This window comes from Euleptes europaea, chromosome 1 (genome assembly GCF_029931775.1).
Source record: "Euleptes europaea isolate rEulEur1 chromosome 1, rEulEur1.hap1, whole genome shotgun sequence".
In the NCBI taxonomy this organism is placed as follows: domain Eukaryota; kingdom Metazoa; phylum Chordata; class Lepidosauria; order Squamata; family Sphaerodactylidae; genus Euleptes; species Euleptes europaea.
In genome coordinates this window covers 146112838-146131970 of record NC_079312.1, presented here as the reverse complement: position 1 = coordinate 146131970, position 19133 = coordinate 146112838, and the positions used below count along the sequence as shown (strand labels likewise).

The 19133-nt window shown below is 52.9% G+C and overlaps 1 protein-coding gene across 3 annotated transcripts in view; it reads left to right on the top strand.

Annotated features, from left to right (window-relative positions):
* SMARCC2 (SWI/SNF related, matrix associated, actin dependent regulator of chromatin subfamily c member 2) overlaps window positions 1-18943 on the top strand; it is a 55335-nt gene extending 36392 nt beyond the window's left edge. The window contains exons 26-29 of one of the 3 annotated variants that reach the window (XM_056866559.1): window positions 12077-12211; window positions 12721-13093; window positions 15615-15698; window positions 18488-18943. In XM_056866559.1, coding sequence (XP_056722537.1) covers window positions 12077-12211; window positions 12721-13093; window positions 15615-15698; window positions 18488-18564 — 669 coding nt within the window. In that variant the 3' untranslated portion in view covers window positions 18565-18943. Of the gene's footprint in view, window positions 1-12076; window positions 12212-12720; window positions 13094-15614; window positions 15972-18487 lie in introns of all 3 variants that reach the window. The other 2 variants (XM_056866552.1, XM_056866567.1) reach the window with 2 other exon arrangements.
* The last annotated feature ends 190 nt before the right edge of the window (window positions 18944-19133 follow it).

Below are 19133 nucleotides of genomic sequence, written 5' to 3'. Positions count from 1 at the left end.
TTAAAACGAAACCTCAGCCACAAGCTTACTTGGTCACTTCAAGAAAACCACTCTGACAAACCCTCATCTGCCCTATGAGGATAGTACTGACCTGCCTTACAAGCTTATTGTAAAGTTACTGAGGTAGACGGTACGGGAAGTGATTTGTGCACACCATAGCTTTTACATAAATCCTTTGTTTTTGTGTATTTATTTAGTGAGGCTAAGTTACATTTCCCATGTATTCATGCACTCTCCTTTGTATGTCATGTTCGTAAAACATGGGCTGCCATCCCGAAGACATCATGGCTTCAAGGTTTGGCAGTTTCATGGATCTAAAGCTGTAGGAGCTGACTGTGTCTTAGGAGGATGTTGTGGATCCACGGGCCAGCGGCTCCAAGGGAAGGAGGAATACTTTGAGTAAACACGCATACACATCTCTTTGGGTGTAAATGGCCACAGTTTTTATTGATCACAACAGAATGGAGCATTGGCGGAAAAACATGGGGGCGGATCCAAGATATCAAGTCACCACCCTGTAACTTGATACACGTATCGAAAGCATCGATAAACAGCCCACCACCAGTGGGCACAAAAAACGGAGTAGCACTTATGAGGCCCCACCAGGACGGACATCTCTGTGTGGAGCCCGTGCCACCTGGGATTGGAGTACCCACTGCAGGCCCCTTAGCTGGGCATCGTTGCTGTACTCCATCCCAAGACCCCTTATGGGGGTCCCCATAAACGGGAAGGAAAAGCACCTCTTCCCTTCTTGGATCAGACCCCATGGAAAAAACCGCCAAAGAGCAGGGGCTCCCGCCCTGCTCCCGCCAACGCTCCTACTGCTGTGACCAACAAAGTAGCGAGCTCCGAACCTCATGCAACCACAGATCCTGACCCCACTCGGACAGGTGCACACCATCAGGGCGATACAGCTCCCGCAATCTGAACGATATCTCCTCATGTCGAATCACGATGCCGCCTAGCGACTCAATGAAACGGCCCACTGCACGGCACACCTTCTTCCTGGCAAAGTCCACTCTGTCTGGTTCTGCCGCGCCGCGCCACACCCGCCGCTCCAACAACGCAGACCAAAACAACTTTGTCCCCGGCCACTCGGCATGCAAGTCCCCAAAATCCTTTATAATCGATGACCGCAGATCCAGTCCATTCCGTCCCGGCAGATCGTTCTCCCCCAACTGCACCACAATGGCATCCGGAACGCCAAAACGGGCCACGTTCACTCTCACAGCCGACGAGAAGTAGTCCCAGCGCATCCCCCGGCGGCCGATCCAATGCATGGTCACAAACTCCTGCAGTCCCAGCGCTCCGCCCCATCCTGACGACTTAGCATAGCAGCCAGCCCAGTGCACAATGCTGTGGCCCAGGATCCATACCACCTTACGCCGCTCTAAAGAGGAAGGAAAAGACAAAGACCGTTGCCAGGACAAAATTGCAGGCACATCACTTACGGATGTATGTGCGAAAGGCGCCAGACTTCCATCGACCAATCGAGCGAATGACCTCTGGTGACAATCCGCAATCGGCGGCGTAGGATGCCGCCCCGATCCGGAAGGAATGTGTACCAAATTCCTCAGGGGGCAAGCCCGCCGACCTGAGACAAGCCCGCAGCACTGCCATGAATTGGTACCTGGTCAGAAATGCACCGTCTGCATGTAATAAAAGGGCCGGCGACTGAAGGGCGAACCTTTAGGTAAGACCGTATCGTGGCCACCGGGCAACACGGCCTATCTTTTACCGCATGGAGCACCACCGTGGCCCCGCGGCCGGACTGGTCGGTCTTAGACCACCTCAGCGTGATGGTAAGGGATCGTGTCCTGAGCCAAGAGCAAGGTGCCATCACCCCCAATACTCAGATCAAAAAGCATTACCTTATCGAAGGCCCCCGAATACGCCCTCAGAGTAGCTGATGAGATGGAATTAAATACCCCCTGCAAAATTATATCCCTCCAAGTGCCCACAGCTCAGCCGGGAACGGGTCCGGGTCGCGGTTCGCCTCCGGGGCCAACGTCCGGAATCTCCCCTCCTGAAAGCGAGATAAGGCATCTGCGACCTTGTTATTAACGCCCGGGATATGCTTGACAGAAAAGGAGACATTGTGAGTAAGACAGGTTAAAACAAACCTGCGTACCAGGCGCATCACCCGCTCAGAGCGTGAGGACTGACGATTAATCACCCCAACGACGGCCTGATTATCGCACCAGAAGAGGACCCTGGAATCAGCCAGGGAAGAACCCCAAATGGCGACAGCCACTAACACCGGGAAAAGTTCTAAAAAAGTGAGGTCCCGTAATATCCCTGAGTCCCCCCAATGTTGAGGCCAATCGCTGCGCACACCACCGCCCGTTGAAGTAAACGCCAAAACCTGTGCTGCCCGCTGCATCCGAGTGAACCTGCAAAGGACTAACCTCCTGAGGGGACTGCCATAGGGATATTCCATTGTAGTTCGCAAGGAATGACTGCCAAACCTGGAGGTCCGCCTTCATGCCCTTGGTCACCTGGATCCGATGGTGTGGGGACTTAACCCCCGCCGTGGCCCTGGCGAGCCTGGCGCAAAATGCCCGGCCCGGACGAACTACCCTACAGGCGAAGTTAAGGTGACCCAAAAGAACCTGTATCTCCCGCAAGGTGCACTTCCTCCTTGCTAGAGCCAAGGAGAGGAGCGCCCGAAGGGCAGCCAATTTTTCCTCTGGCAGGCTGGATGTACCCGCCACCGAATCTAAAAGAATGCCCAAGTACACCAATTTTGTGGTGGGACCCTCCGTCTTCTCGGGAGCCAAAGGGACCCCCAGCTCCCCCGTGAGGTCCTTGAAAAGTTTCAGCCTGTCCGCACAGGCCGTACCCCGGCGCGGCAGAGTGGCAAGAGACCGCCACACTTGGCAGCACTATTTGCCGGCCCCAGAGTTGTCTGCTGTGGCGGCGCCGGTACCGCCCTCCTTCCTGCCAGTACCTTGGAGGGGGCGGGCCCGACGAAAGGGCTGTGGGGTATTGCGGTCCCGGGGGCAGGAGAGCCTGGGATGGGGCCCGAAGCAAACCTCACAATCGTGACCGTACTTGCAACGTGTCCGATTGCACCGTCCCTGATTAAACTCCCAACATACCTTCCTGAAACTGAACCTGGCCGGCCTCCGGTCCTCCGTTCTACCCCTCTTGGGCCCCACGAAACGGATCCACAACTTGTCGTTCACTAGATCCCACCTAGTATGCTGGCTGTGTGAAGCTCTCTTCCGAAATGCTTCATCATACTTAAACGCAGCCGCCTCACCAGCTACGTCCACGGCAGTCAGCACGTTGGACATGTGGTTGTTTAAGTGCCAAGCGCGCTTCGGAAAAGCCGCCTCCACTACCCCCCTAAACACCGCGTACCCTGCCACCCAGTTAAATAAGGTGCGCTCCGCACCCTCAGGCTTGCCCCGGCGCTTACTGGGGCGAGGTCCCTCCTGCCCGTTGTCAGATTCCGGCTTCAGTAATGAAAAGACATTGACGTAATAGCCATCTAAAATCCTCTCTCGAACTTTCCTGGCTAGGTGAATGCCGGGGGGGTCTTCTGCATCCAAGTAGGCCGGGAGGGAGCATCCCAAGCCGGACGAGGCGTCTGGGACCCAGCCCGTCGCCGGGGAAGCCTCTTGGGCCAACTTACGCCTCCTAACAACCCACCTGGGGAGCCCTGGAACCCGTGCCCCCGCCACCCAATAACTACCCCCTGTATGGGCGGAGTCATCATCAGAGGAGGACTCACCCGTAGAGGATTCATCTGTGGACAGGTCCCTGGCCCGTCGATGTTTGCGCCATCGTCGCCCTTTCTTCCTCGCGACCTCAGCTGTTCCAACTTCACGTGCCGTCGGTTCATCAGATGAACTGGAGGACAGGTCCTGTTGTCCCGGCCCGGCCCCGATCCCAGGAGCCCCGGTGCTTGTGGTAGGGGCTTCCATTGTTGTGGAAGCCGCAGGCCTCTGCGGCCCCCGGGGGGACTCCCACCTATCCATCCTCTCGACTAAGCGGGCCACCGTGTTGGTCAAACCGACCAGAATATCCGGGGACGGGAGCCCAGCTTGGGTTGCCACCAGGGGAGCCGCGGCCCCGGGAACGGGGCCCAGTCCCCCCCCCCCCGACCGCGGCTGGCTTATCCGGCCCAGCAGGAGCCTGAACCCTATTACCCTTGGCGGCAGGCCTAGCCGGGGCATTTCGCACTGCAGATCTCCGAGAGGAACGTGTGGAAGTCCTGGCTGCCACCGGCCCGGCCTTCTTGGCCGGTGGACAGGCCTGGCACACCCCCTTATCAGCAGTGGCTTTGCGCTTAGGCATCCCAGCCCGCTTAGGCGGCATGGGAAGTGCAGCAGCCAAAGTTTCACCCAGGAACCGTACCTAATGCCTTGCCCCTTAGTGCACGGCAAAAAACCACCAGGAACCACTAACAGCTGAATTAAATTCCACCCAACCCCAAGTGGTTGCTGGATTAATCACCCCGCAATCCCAATGTATTAACAAAGGCAGAATGTGAGAGATCCCCCTCTCTGAGTTTGCTTCTCCAAATCAGTTGCTCAGACGTTGATACAGAAACAATAGATTTATTGAAGCCTTCAGGAGATGAGACAGGCACAGGTAGAAAGTTGCAAGTGAGGGGCTATGCGGGTTTACAGAATATATTGACTCCAGGGCACTGGGGCACTGGGGTTCACACTTATTGTTATGGGAAGTTACAAGCTTGGCATAATACAAAACATCAGACGGATCCCAGGAAGTCTGGTGCGGCTATCACACTTCCAAGGCCGCACCGGCCAGAGGGAGTACTGGCAGGAAGAACAGCGGGGGGGAAGATACATGGGCCATCAGGCCTGGCGCCTGAGACCAGAAGGTGTGAACTGCTTTTACGAGTTCACTGATAACACCGCAGGTGATGGAAAGCAGAGACACAAAGACAGAGACCCTCACATTCTGCCCCCCTTAAGGCCCCCCTCCGGGAGGACGAGGCTTATCGGGATAAGCGAGGTGGAATTCTCGGACCAAGCGAGGAGCTGCCATGTGGGGTGCGGCCACCCATTCGTCATGAGCGGAGCCAAGGTTTTTCCAGCGAACAAAGTAAAACAGTTTCCCTTTCTTCCATTTGGAATCTAAAACCTTGGATATTTCCAAATGGGTATCCCCTCCTACTACGGTAGGAATCTCATGAGCGGGAGGGGGGTGGAATTGGGGAGCTGCTACATAAGGTTTGAGGAGGCTTATATGGAAGACTGGATGAACTCCCTTGAGAGTCTTAGGGAGACTCAGTTCCACGGTAACCTCGTTGATTACTCTGGTAATGGGGAAAGGTCCTACATAACGGTCGCTCAGTTTTTTGCAGGGGCGAAGAGAGCGAAGGTTTTTGGTGGACAGATAGACTTGCTCCCCCACCTTGAGTTCCCATCCCGGAGACCGGTGTTTGTCTGCTTGTTCCTTGTACTTGCTTTTTGCCCTTTCCAGATTTTTGAGCAACCATGGCCAGGTGGATTTAACCACCTGAATCCACTCCTGAAGATCAGGGGTAGACTGGAGCTCTGGCGAGACGGGGGCAGAACCGAAAGGGCCAAAATCCGTCCCGTATATAACTTGGAAGGGACTAAAGCCGGTAGAGGAATGAGGCGCATTGTTGTACGCATATTCGGCAAATGGCAGCAGGTCGACCCAGTCGTCCTGGTGGAAATTTACATAGCAACGCAAATAACATTCTACTACCGCATTTACTCGTTCCGTTTGACCATCCGTTTGGGGGTGATAGGCGGACGAAAGGCCCTGTTCCTCCACTCCCATTAACTTTAGGAAAGCCCGCCAGAATTTGGCAACAAACTGGACCCCCCGGTCGGAGAGGACCTTCCTCGGGATCGAGTGTAGCCTGAGGACGTGCGTGATGAACAGTTTAGCTAAGCCCTGGGCTGAAGGAAGACCTGCACATGGAACGAAATGAACCTGTTTGGAAAAGAGGTCTGTGATAACCCAGAGAACCGTTTTCCCCCGACTTGGAGGTAGGTCGGTGATAAAATCCATGGCGATGACTTCCCAGGGACGGGAGGGGTTCTCAAGCGGTTTGAGAAGCCCCGGGGGTTTTCCCATCCGTTTCTTGGCTGTGGCGCAGGTGGGGCAGCTGCGCACATACAACTCTACATCAGATCTCATACCGGGCCACCAGAATTGCCTTCGAACCAGGTGAAGCGTTTTTATGAAACCAAAATGACCCGCTAGCCTGGCCCCATGTACAAGTCCCAATACTTCTTTGCGAAGGGAAGATGGGACATATAGTTTCCCCCCCTGCACCCACCAAGTGTTGGTTCGTTCCAAGCCAGTGGGGAGGAGATGGTGCTCCTCCTCCTGTAAGGAGGCGTCCCGGAGTCGCTGTTGGAATGCTTCCGGGATACCTTTGAGTGTAGGGGGGGTCTCCGGTTGGCGGGCTTGAGATCGGGTGGTGACGGCCAAGCCAGGGACTTCCCCTCGCTGTTCGGGAGTGAACAGGGAGTCGACGGGGCGATCGAAATCGTTGCGATACTGGGGAAGTCGTGACAAAGCATCAGCTAGGGCATTTTCTTTGCCAGGGACATGTTTGAGGGTGAACCGGAATTTTGCAAAAAATTGGGCCCACCGAATCTGTTTGGCATTGAGTTTTCTAGCTCCCTTGAGAGCCTCAAGATTCTTGTGATCTGTGCACACTTCGAACGGCAGCTCGGCCCCCTCCAAGAAGTGTCTCCATATGGTAAGGGCATGTTTGACCGCTGCTGCCTCCTTCTCCCAAATGGCCCAGTTAATTTCGGACTGGGAAAACTTCTTGGAGAAGTAGGCGCATGGCCTCAACCGTCCCCCCTCATCCCTCTGCAATAGGGCCCCGCCCATGGCTACATCCGAGGCATCCACCTGCACCACGAAGGGCTTGGTGCAATCCGGGTGAGCTAAAACGGGTTCGGATGAAAAAAGTAGCTTTAAACGTTCAAAAGCTTGCTGGCATTGGGGAGACCATTGCAGACGGGCTGAGGGGAGTGCGGCGCTAGCCCCCCTGTCCTTGGTACGCAACAGGGCAGTGAGGGGAAGCGCAACTTGGGCAAAGTTGGGAATGAAATTCCGGTAAAAGTTGGCAAACCCCAAAAACTGTTGAAGTTGGCGGCGGGTAGTGGGGGTTTCCCAGTCCCGCACCGCCTGGACCTTGGTGGGGTCCATTTCCAACCCTTGGTGGGAAATCACATACCCCAGAAATGTAATAGAAGGTTGGTGGAATTCACACTTGGACACCTTAGCATACAGTTTGTGCTCCCGCAGCCGCTGGAGCACTTCTCGCACTAGGCGCACATGTTCTTCCATGGTCTCAGAGTAAATAAGAATGTCATCGAGAAATACCACCACCCCCCGAAACAGTAAATCATGCAAAACTTCATTAATTAATTGCATAAAGACACTCGGAGCCCCCGAAAGTCCGAACGGCATGACCAGGTACTCAAACATCCCAAAACAACTGGAAAAGGCCGTTTTGGGTTCGTCTCCTTCTTTGATGCGAATGCGGTGGTAGGCTTCTACCAAGTCCAGTTTGGTGAAGATTCGGCCCTCCTTTAATTGTGCTAGAAGGTCAGGAATAAGAGGGAGGGGGTAAGCATTAGACTGGGTGACTGCGTTCAGTCTGCGAAAGTCAATACACAGTCTTAAATCTCCCGTCTTTTTCTTTACAAAGAAAGCTGGGGCTGAATAAGGAGCCTTGGAGGGGCGTATGAAACCCCTCGCCAGATTGACATCCAGATAGTCTCGCAACACAGTCTTTTCACTAGGGCTCATGGGGTAAACCTTTCCCTTGGACAGTTTGCCTTCCCCTACAATCTCGATGGCACAGTCCGTTTCTCTGTGGGGAGGCAGTTCGTCGCACTCTCTAACATCGAAAACATCAGTAAACTGCGAGTACTCAGAGGGTAATTGAGGAGAGACTGGGGCGGGGAACCCTACCAGTGCGGCGGCTGGAGTTCTGAGTACCCGTTCCTTGTCATGCAACCCACAGGGGTTTTCGGGGAAGGAAAGCACCCGTTTAACCCAATCAATGGAGGGATTGTGTCCCCTTAACCAGTTCATCCCCAACACCACAGGGGTTACAATAGGGGCGATGGTGAAATACAACCGTTCCCAATGTTCCCCCACGGACATAATCACGGCTGCAGTTCTGTGGGTCACAGGGCCCCGTTTAAAGTCACTCCCGTCCATTTGGGAAAAACGGAGGGGCCCCGGAAGCCGTTTGCGCCGGACACCCAACTTCTTGGCAGTTTCCTCATTTATCATGGTGCGGGCACACCCCGAGTCGACCAACGCGGGGACCTCTAACGGGGGACCCCCTTTGGGTAGGGACAGATGAACACGCACAAATACATTGTCCTCTTGGGCGCTTACCATCGGTGGAGCTCCTTGCACAACGATAGGGACGGTCTGCTGCGGAGCCCCCTCTACAGCAGACCGACGGCGTTTTTTGCCGGCTGTTCCCACTCTTCCTCCTCGCTGGAAGAGGGGGACGGGGTGGTGGCTTCCGGGGAGCCGTCCGAATCAAAGACGGTATTTGTAATCCGGGACCCCGATGGGACCGTAGAGTCGGATGCCCCATCCTGGGGGCGCGCGTGGAGAGCGGAGGGTGCGCCGGAGCGCCGGCTCAGTGGTCCACTTCTGCGGCGAGGCTGGCTGTCGGCGGCCGGTTTCGTCGGCTCGGCCTGGGTTTGGCGGGGGGGGGGTCGGACGGCCGGAGCGAGAGGGGCATTGCGATGCAAAGTGACCCTTTCCCCCGCAGATCAGGCAGACGCCGGCCTCGAACCGCTTGCGGCGTTCCGCGGCCGAGAGACCCCCGCCACCCCCTTGCCGGAGTTCCCGGCCACGGTCACCTCGGGGCCTGGGGTCTCGCCCAAGCCGTTGCTTGGACAAGTTCAGGAGTTGTTTGCGATTCTCGATGTCAGCAGCATGGCGAACCCAACCTTCCACATCCGGGGGGTTCCCTTGCATGAAAGCCCAATGTTGGAGGTCTGGGTTGAGACCCTCCCTGAAACATTGTACCAAGGTAGCTTCACTCCAGTCCAGAATTCGGCTGGCCAGTGACTGGAACTCACTTGCATACTGCGCCACCGACTTAGTCCCTTGGCGCAGTTGCATCAGGGAGACTTTAGCCCGCTCACCCAGAGTCGGGTCCTCAAAACGGTTTCGGAGCGCTACCATGAACTCGTCCAGGGTTCGCAGCACCGGCGAGCGGAGTTCATACTGCAACACCATCCAGGCAGCCGCCTCCCCTTGCAGTAAGGAAGCCACGTACTGCACCCGGGACTCCTCAGAAACGAAGGTTCGGCCTTGTTCCCGCATAAAAATGTCTACTTGGACCATAAAAAAGGTCAACTGGTCTCCCGACCCGTCATACGTGACTTTCAGGTCCCGACGGGCCGGGGGGGCAGGGGTTGCGGGCGGAACTACCGGCGCCCCGTCTGGGGGAGCACCGGCTGGAGGTTGCAACTTCAGCGCATCTAGGGCCGTGGCCATCTCACCCATTACGCGTTGCATGGTCTCCATCTGCTCCTGCATAGCCCGGCGGTCTTCCTGCCACTGCTTTCGTTCTTCCTCCATGAGGGCCTCTTTGCGGGCCGGGTCCCCTTCGAGTCCCGTGCTGGGGAAGGCCAACCGGCGATCCTTCGCCGCAGTCCGCGAGAGCGACCAGCCCTTGGGGGAGTCCAGCCAATAAGTAAGCCCCCGGGGACGTTCGTCCCGATCTTGGTCGGGGGCGCGATCCTTCGGTTTCTTTGGCTTGGCTCCCTCCTCCTTCGGGTCCGGCTTCTCCGGCTCGTCCGGTTCCTTGGGGGCATCGGGGTTAGGGGTGGTGTCCTCGTCGGCTGACATTCTGTCCAAAGCGGTACAGCTGCAGTCCGGGAGGCAAAGACTTGCAACTTAATGTGAGAGATCCCCCTCTCTGAGTTTGCTTCTCCAAATCAGTTGCTCAGACGTTGATACAGAAACAATAGATTTATTGAAGCCTTCAGGAGATGAGACAGGCACAGGTAGAAAGTTGCAAGTGAGGGGCTATGCGGGTTTACAGAATATATTGACTCCAGGGCACTGGGGCACTGGGGTTCACACTTATTGTTATGGGAAGTTACAAGCTTGGCATAATACAAAACATCAGACGGATCCCAGGAAGTCTGGTGCGGCTATCACACTTCCAAGGCCGCACCGGCCAGAGGGAGTACTGGCAGGAAGAACAGCGGGGGGGAAGATACATGGGCCATCAGGCCTGGCGCCTGAGACCAGAAGGTGTGAACTGCTTTTACGAGTTCACTGATAACACCGCAGGTGATGGAAAGCAGAGACACAAAGACAGAGACCCTCACACAGAATAAACTGATGCTGAATTAAAGAAAGTGGCACCAAGTGACCTGTTACTATAGACCCGCACTCAATTTGCCCAACCAGGACCAGCTATTCCCTAGCAAATGCCCTGTGACCAACAAACAATTCGTATACCACCCACCGCCGAACCCCAAACTTTGGAAAAAAGAGACAGCCGTGATTTAGTCAATAAGTGGGAGGCGGGGGTGGGGGTGAAGATCACCGGTCATTAACCACCAGGAACCACAAGCAAACACCCAATAAAACACTCTGATTTGTCCCGACGTTTGTAAAAGTGCGGCAGTTCCCAGCAAGCTCGGTGACCGGGATGAGAGGGTGTGGGGCCTGGTGCTGTGATGCCCCGCGCCCGCTGCTGAAAGCGCAAAGTCGTGAGGGGGGGGTAGAAATAGGTGCCGCCTGCCCTTGCAGAGTCAGCTACCAGCTAATAGACGACCCCCTGGAAGAGGCGGGGGATAGGGCGTACGGGGCCACCCACCTGAGGCAACAATCGCCCCTAAGGAGGTCCGAAGCCTGAGCTGAGGGGGGGGGACCAGCTAATCAGGTCTCCTCCGCCCCAGGCCGATCCGAAGCCCCCAAGCCAACCGCGGGGGTGGGGTGGGGCGTGGGCGGGCGCCGGATGATTGTGCCGCCGCTGCAAGGAGCCCCAAATGGCCCAAGCCGAGCGAGGGGGGGGGGGTGAGGCGGGCGCCAGTGAGTCGCAGCGCTGCTGGCCGGAGGCTCAAGTTCCCAAAGCCCCAAGCCAAGCGTGGGGGGGGGGGGAGGCGTGGGCGGGCGCCGGATCAGTGCGCCGCCGCCGCAAGGAGCCCCAAACGGCCCAAGCCGAGCGAGGGGGGGTGAGGCGGGCGCTGGTGAGTCGCCTGCTGCTGGCCGGAGGCTCAAAGCCCCAAAGCCCCAAGCCAAGCGTGGGGGGGGGCGTGGGCGGGCGCCGGATCAGTGCGCCGCCGCCACAAGGAGCCCCAAACGGCCCAAGCCGAGCGAGGGGGGAGCGGGCGCCGGTGAGTCGCGCCGCTGTTGACCGGAGGCTCAAAGCCCCAAAGGCCCCAAGCCAAGCGTGGGGGGGGGCGTGGGCGGGCCCCGGAAAAGTGCACTGCCGCCGCAAAGCCCCAAACGGCCCAAGCCGAGCAAGGGGGGGGTTGGGCGGGCACTGGTGACTTGGGGGGGGGAGGGTGTGGGTGGGCGCCGGATAACCGCGCCGCCGCCTCAAGGAGCTCCAAAATAGGCCCAAGCCGGGCGAGGGGGGGTTGGATCTCAAGGCTGACCGCGCCGCCGCCGCAAGGAGTTCGGAAACCACAAGCCGCGATTAAGGTTAAGGAAACGAGTCAGCTACTTGCCCACGTGGTCCAAGAGCTCCCTGCTGCTCCTTGCCGGCCTGTTGCCAAGAGGACGGCCGCTGGGCTGCGCTAACTTAAATAGGCGCAGAGGGGGTGACGTCAGGCCCCACCCACCCCCTCATTGGGAAGGGGAGGGGAGAAATCGCGAGGCAAGCCTGCCTCGCGAGACGGCGGCAGCCCCACCCAGCGAGACCAACTCTCCTTCCCCTGTCTCCAGCCCGGTGAGTCCACAAGGGTGGGACCTCTTATTCAGGTCCTCCCTTTTTGTTGTCCCAGCTTCTCTGCTGGGAGATGTCTTCGGTCTCTGTGAGATTCTGTAGGGCATGATGTTGCTAGAGTGTTTCTCCAGTCTCCTTTTCTTTTCCTCCCCCTTGCAGCACTTGGCAGCAGTGGAGGAGCGTAAAATCAAGTCTCTGGTGGCATTGCTGGTGGAGACACAGATGAAGAAACTTGAGATCAAGCTGAGGCATTTTGAGGAACTGGAGACCATCATGGATCGGGAGCGTGAGGCAGTGAGTGCAGACGTGTCCTCTCAAAGTTAGCTCTGTTTACTGTGCCTAAAGCTAGTTTTCCTGAGGAAGGTGTTGTTGGGTGGTTGGTTCTCAAGAGAAGCTTTGCTTAAATGTGGGGACTCAAGAGTCCCTTCATTATGGTTGTTAGTTTTGTAGTCTTACAGTGCATTCCTAAGGAGAGTTACTCCAGTCTAAGCCCATTGAAATGAATGGGCTTAGATTGGAGTAACTCTCCTGAGGAATGCACTGTTTGTGTCTAACAGCCCCAAGTCCCCATAATTGCAGTGAGGAGATGGTCTAAAGGCACACCCTGCAGTTACATTCCTGTGTTGAAGTAGATCTGGGCCTGGCTGATGTCTGGAGCAGAGTCTGTCTGGGAAGTCTGTGCTTATGTAGTGTTAAAGGCATAAGAATTTGGGAGAGAAAGGAAATACGGAAAAGAAGGAAAAATGTGTGAAGGGATTTGGTGGACTCTGGCATGTGTAACCCTTTTGCTAACTTTTCTGTAGCTGGAGTACCAGAGACAGCAGCTCCTGGCCGACCGACAAGCCTTCCACATGGAACAGCTTAAGTATGCAGAGATGCGTGCTCGCCAGCAGCATTTCCAACAAATGCACCAGCAGCAGCAACAGCAGCAGCCGCCACCTCTCCCTGCTGGCTCACAGTCCCTCCCATCCTCGGGGGCTCCCCTGGCACCCACCGCTCATTCCATGCCTGTCTCCCAGACACCTGTGCCAGCTGCCAGCTCCATAGGCCAGCCCAGCAGCCTGGCTCAGACAGAACAGATCGGGCAGCCAGTGGCAGTTCAGCCACAGCCAGCAGCAGCTGGAGCACCACAAACAGGGCCCAGTCAAACTGGACAGCCTTCTGCAGGTTCTCATGGTAAGCAATTGATTGTTCGTATGTTTCATTAAAGTAGGAACAAGAGAAGGCCTACAGCTCAGTGGTTTATTTATTTACCACTTTTCCTCATTGCTTAAAGTGTTTTACAATAAAAACAGACTAAAAACAAACTAGAAATATTAAGGAAAAAGCCCTCCTGAACCATACAACTTTATACTGCCATCTGAACTAAATGAGAAGGGGAGGCATCCCCATGGTTGGGCACATGGCTGTATGCATGTTTTAATCTCTGGCATCCCCAGTTAAATTATCTCAGGTAGCAGGGTTGGGAGAGCAGTGCTGAGGCCTTGGTGAAGTTCTGCCAATCAGAGTAGATAATACTGGGCTAGGTAGACCAATGTCCTGACTCGGTCTATGGTAGTATCATATAGGATTTAAAATTGAAATTCTGAAATAAGTATCAGGGAGCATCTAATGTTTCCAGAGGTTGTGGAATTTACTTTGCTAAAGACTTTCAAGAGGCTGGACTGGCATCTCTGGCAATGCTTTTGGTAAACAAGGAGTTGCACTAAATGTCATATTGGGAACTTTTCAACAGTGTGATTATCAATAGACTAACATTGGGGACAGCCTGCCAGGGGGTTCCCTTCTCTCTGTCATAAAACCTACCAAGACTCCTTTCCAAATTGTTTGCCTTGATGAGAACAATTGGAGGAAGGTCATGGAAGGCCGAAGAGCCCTGTGGTGCAGAGTGGTAAATTCCAGTACTGCAGTCAAAAGCTCTGCTCACGACCTGAGTTCAATCTCGACGGAAGTCAGGTTCAGGTAGCCGGCTCAAGGTTGATTCAGCCTTTCATCCTTCCGAGGTCGGTCAAATGAGTACCTAGCTTGCTGGGGGTAAAGTGTAGATGACTGGGGAAGGCACTGGCAAACCACCCTGTAAACAAAGCCTGCCTAGAAAATGTCATGATGTGACATCACCCCATGGGTCAGTAATGACCTGGTGCTTTCACAGGGGACCTTTACCTTTACCATTACCATGGAAGGCCACCACTGAAGTGTGCCAAGAATCTCTCCCATTCTTAACAGTGCTCCAGTTGGAGATGTCCTATGCCCTTGCAGTTCTAATCCCACCATCTATTTCTGTATGCCTCCTGGCAGCAGAAGAACAAATCAAAAGGGAGGGAGGGGGTTTCTCTCATATCTCTTCTGTGCCTCCAAAAGGGGGCAGCATTCCCAACTGTTTATTTAAATGTTTATTCATTTACTTATTAGTGTTTTTTTTACTGTCACTGATAAAAAGAAACAGTGAATAAAATCCAAACAAAACCCTAGATATCACCCAATCAACATTCTAAAAATGTTTACTGCTGCTGTTTTATGGCTACTGTAATGTGGTTGGAATCAGGAAGGGACCAGAGTTCAGTAGCAAACAGCTAAGAATCCTCTAGCCTAGAATAGTGATGGTTTTAGTGCTGGCACAAACCAGTTGCTCTGTTCTACTGAGTGGCACAAGAGGCTTAAATCAGAAGGATGTGGGTTAAGGATGGAGCAGGCCAGGGTGCTCTGGCCGCCTTCAACCACTCCGTGTCTTTTTTGGGCTGCCAACAAAACAGGACCAGCGTTCGCCCGCTCACCCTGCAAGTGATCATGGTGGTTTAATTTGAAATGGCCAGTTCATACATTACTGCACAGATGTTGGAAATTTCTTCCACTCCTGCGCTATTTCAAGTGATGTTTATGTGAGAAGGGACAACTTAGGATGGCTGTTACTGGAGCTGCATGGCCACAGACCAAAGGGAAGCATCTCTCACTCCTTTAGTAAGATACGAACTGAGCCAGAGATGTATATTGATGATACGGAGATGGCAACATAGAGCTGGAACATATATTTTGTGGGTGAAATTCCAGATTTGTATGGGGAACTATCTTTCCTGGCCTAGAAGGGAAACACCTCAATAGATGTTACGATGGCGCCTTGACATGTATGAGAGTATCTGTCCCTTGTGGGAGGAGGGTTCACAGATTTTGCTTTAAAGCATCAATTATTGTTCCAACAGCTTGTGAGACTGGATTGATTTGATGTATTTATGTTATTTATAGTCCACCTTTCTCACTGATGCTCAAAGTGGATTACAGAATGTAAATGAATGCAATCAGTAGCATGATACATCCAACAGGCAATGTAATAGAACTAGGAATTGTAAAAATAGGAAGCAGAGTTGTCATCTGAACAAAGCATAAGTATTTAACATGACATGTTGAACAATTCAGAATGTGATAATTACATCAGTAGAAACACAGTGCATTTTCCTGTGGAGTGTAGAGGGTGACTAGTCTGACAAGGTGTAGTGTGGTTACTCTTATCACTAGTCTGACAAGGTGTAGTGTGGTTACTCTGATCACTAGTCTGACAAGGTGTAGTTTGTTTACTCTGATCACAAGTGCTAGGAGTCCAGTAGGATTTTCATGGAAGCTAATCATTCAGTTTAAGCCTTTGCTTGCCTACATAACTGTCATGCTCAATTAGCTCTTTCTCTCCATCTCTCTTTCTCTGAAGCCCAGCCTCCGTTCCCTAGCCAGCAGCCATCGTCCCAGATCCTCCCCGGGGCAGTCCCAGCAACCGTTCACCCTGCCATGGCTGGTAATATCCCCTCCGCTCTGCCTTTTGGAATGCCTGCCTCCATCCCATTTAGCATGGCTAGTAACGTAACAGACTCCATCGGCATTAACTTTCCTGCTAACACACCCATCCATCCAGTGCATGGTAACCTTGCGTGCAGCATGGCTAATCCACCTGTCATCAACGTCTCTAGCACTGCTGCCCCACTGCCTCTTGGTTCTGCAGCTGCCCAGAGCCCAGCTATCGTGGCGGCAATGCAGGGCAGCCTCCTTCCAAATGCTGTTTTTTCATCAGGTGAGAATTGGCCCAGAGGTGAGGGCCGGGTGGCAGTGGGAGGAGGGAGACATGGTTTCGCATTAGAAAGTCACGGATGCTATATAAAATCATTGGTCTCGGGGTGTCTCGTACCACATCGTAGTGGCTTCCTTTCCCATTTTCTCATGGTAAAATAAACACATCACACTAAGGAAGTGATGGTGTTTGTGAGTGAAGTGTATCCAGTGCCTTTGTTGTACACCCAACTGAAAAGCCAGACAAAACTAAGCAAATATATTCTGCACCCAATTAGGTTCTGAGTTGATAAAGTGAACAAGCGCGTCCAGCCAAAGATCAGCATGCATACATCATCAGCCACAATGCTCTGCTCTATGGATGTCTGACATAGGAAGAGAGGGAATATCTCTTCTTTAGAAAGGAAGTCAAGATATTTTACCATGAACCCACACTGTGATCCTTTCACATTTAAAATACTCTGGACTAAAGAAGGAGATTAAATCCTACGGCTGTGGTCCACTAATGGTGGAGCCTTGTATCAATGGAACACGCCTGTTCCACAGGCATGAAGCTTTCTGTGCTGGAGGAAAGCTCTGCTGTTAGTGGAGCATAGCTGTAGGATTCAACCCATAGTCTGCAGTTCTCCTTTAGTATTGGGACATACCTAGGCAGTTACAATGGAGGTAAATTAAACAAATCTGTGTAAATAAATTTATCTAATATGGATGCTTTGTTCCAGCAGTAAAATCTGAGTGCATCCCCCCTACATGAAGCTGCCTTATACTGAATCACACCCTTGGTCTCATCCATGTCAGTATTGTGTACTCAAACTGGCAATGGCCCTCCAGGTTCTTAAGTAGAGGTCTTTCACATCACCTATTAATACTACCAGATCCTTTCAACTGGAGATGCTGAGGATTGCCCCTGGGATGAGATCTTATATGTGCCAAGCAGTTGCTCCACCACAGAGCCCCCGCCCCTCCTCACCTGTTCCCTTCATCATTCGAATCAGAAGCATTACCACTCTGCCCTCTCCTACCCTTGTCCCACCTCCAGTTCCCTAGCCACTCTGCCCTGTGCCAGCAAGCAAACAAGCTGCCTGGCGGAAGCTCAGCAGGAGCCCACCCGCACACCCTAATGCTGCCCAGCAGAGGCTGGCTCTGACGACTGGAAAATACTACAAGTCCCTCCCGGAGCCCAGCTTCTTTGGGCCAGAGAGGCAGCTGTAACCCCCCTCTGGAGCCCAGGTCTGCCCAGCCCAAGGGATCTCCAGGTGTGGTCTGGAGACAGGGTCTACCCACCCACCTCGAAAGCCAGATGGGGGAGATCCAAGGTTCCCTCGGAAGCCCGGGTCTACTCTACAAAGTCCAGGTCTACCCTTCTCCAAGGCAACACTGTCATTCACAGGAAGTTTGAGAAAGATTAGACAAAAATTTCTGGGATATTTTGGGAACTGTTGCTGTCCTAGTGGTGAATATTTTGAAGATGTTTACACTCCCTGGATCTACAGTGTATTTTTATTTTGAAAGTCATAAGCCATCTGCAGTCTTTCTATGTGATTACCACTACAATTTTGTAAAGCAGGAGACTGCCTCCCCCTCCTCATTTTGCAACACTACATTTAGTTAGGGAGAAGTCATTTAAAACATATGATTATAAAGGATTGTTTTGGAGAACCTGTGGAAACTGGGATTTTGCATGGCTGGTGCTTGAAAAAAAAACACCTCCTATGTAGTTTTTTTAGCATGGCTTGGTTTTAATTACTTTTGCTAGTGCAATAGATACTGTATTTGAATCTTGCTTCTTCTCAACCTCCCTTTAATGTTCCATTACAAACAGTGTGAGCTAGTCAATTATAAATATTAGATTATAGGTTCTCACTCAGACATGGAGAGCATAACTATGTTTTTAATACACTTTATAGGCTCTTACTCATCTGGAGAGTGGCACTGGATAATGCAGTTGGGTGACAAAACTAAAAACTCAACATTTCTGTAGTAGGAAAGGCAAAAGCACCTGTTTCACAAATATAATGGCAGATCCTTTTTTTTAACAGACGAGAGAAACTTAAAAGGAGCAAAGGAGCAGCCTGATGTGGGTGTTAGACTGCCAAGTTCTCTCTTTCAGGGTCTGGCATAGACTGGCAGACAGTACAGTGTTTTTAAGGATCATATCATTTCAGGAAGAGTGGGGAGAAAATGCTTCCCAGTTAGGAAGGGGATCTAGCCCTGTTCTAAATGGGATCTCTGATGGTGTGAAGAATAGGGTCAGACAGGGCTGCCTGGTAGCACATGGGATAGGGAATCGTGCTGTTCAGTCTTTCTTTTACAAAGAGCACTGAAATTCAGAGCCCCTTGTTAGGGAGGTGCTCTGAGTTTTCCAGCAAATGAGACCAGAAACTTCACTGACTGTCAAAATGTCTGTATTTGTTCATCACGCAAAGGGAAAACAGCCAAGGACCTTCTTGCCATCTGCCATGCACCCTTTGTGTATCATTCAAACCTGTGGTAACGTGCCATCTCCTTCTACCCATGCAGATCAAGGACCGTCGCTGCAGCCAGACCCTCTCGCTCCCAGCCCCAGCACGGCCACACCAGTCCCACCCACACAGTGAGAAGCTGCTCTTCTTCCAGAGGCCTCCTTGACCAGCCATCCCCAGGTGGAAGGACAGAACCCCCAAATCGTGTTTAACATGGATTCTGGTTGGGTGGGTTTTTAAAAAGCTTCAAACAGTGCTCCAAGGAGGAAAAGAATCTGCCTCTGTTGACTTCCCCTCCCCTGTGTGTCTCTGTCCCAGCTGTTGTCTCCAATGCTTTTTTTGTATCCAGTTGTACTAAGACTTTTTATTTAAAGGTGTTTCTAATTGGTGAGGGGGGGGGACAACTCTATCTCCAAATAGCCAATGCTATTTATAGGGGGCTTTGATTTTAAACCTGGTTGAAAAGGGAGTTTAACTCCTCCTTTGTGTCTGTCTTGCTTTTTTTAAAAAACAACCAAACAATTAAAAAATTACAATAAACATTTCTCTTCTCCCAAATGGGAAACTGTAATGTCCTGGGTGGGGGTGTAGAAGGATTCTTTGAGAAGTGTTCTTCTGGTCTAAAAACATGTCCTGAAGCTTATACCCAGGAGTATTTATAGATGTTTTCTTCTTTAGGTATCATCTATTTCTTATGATGGCTA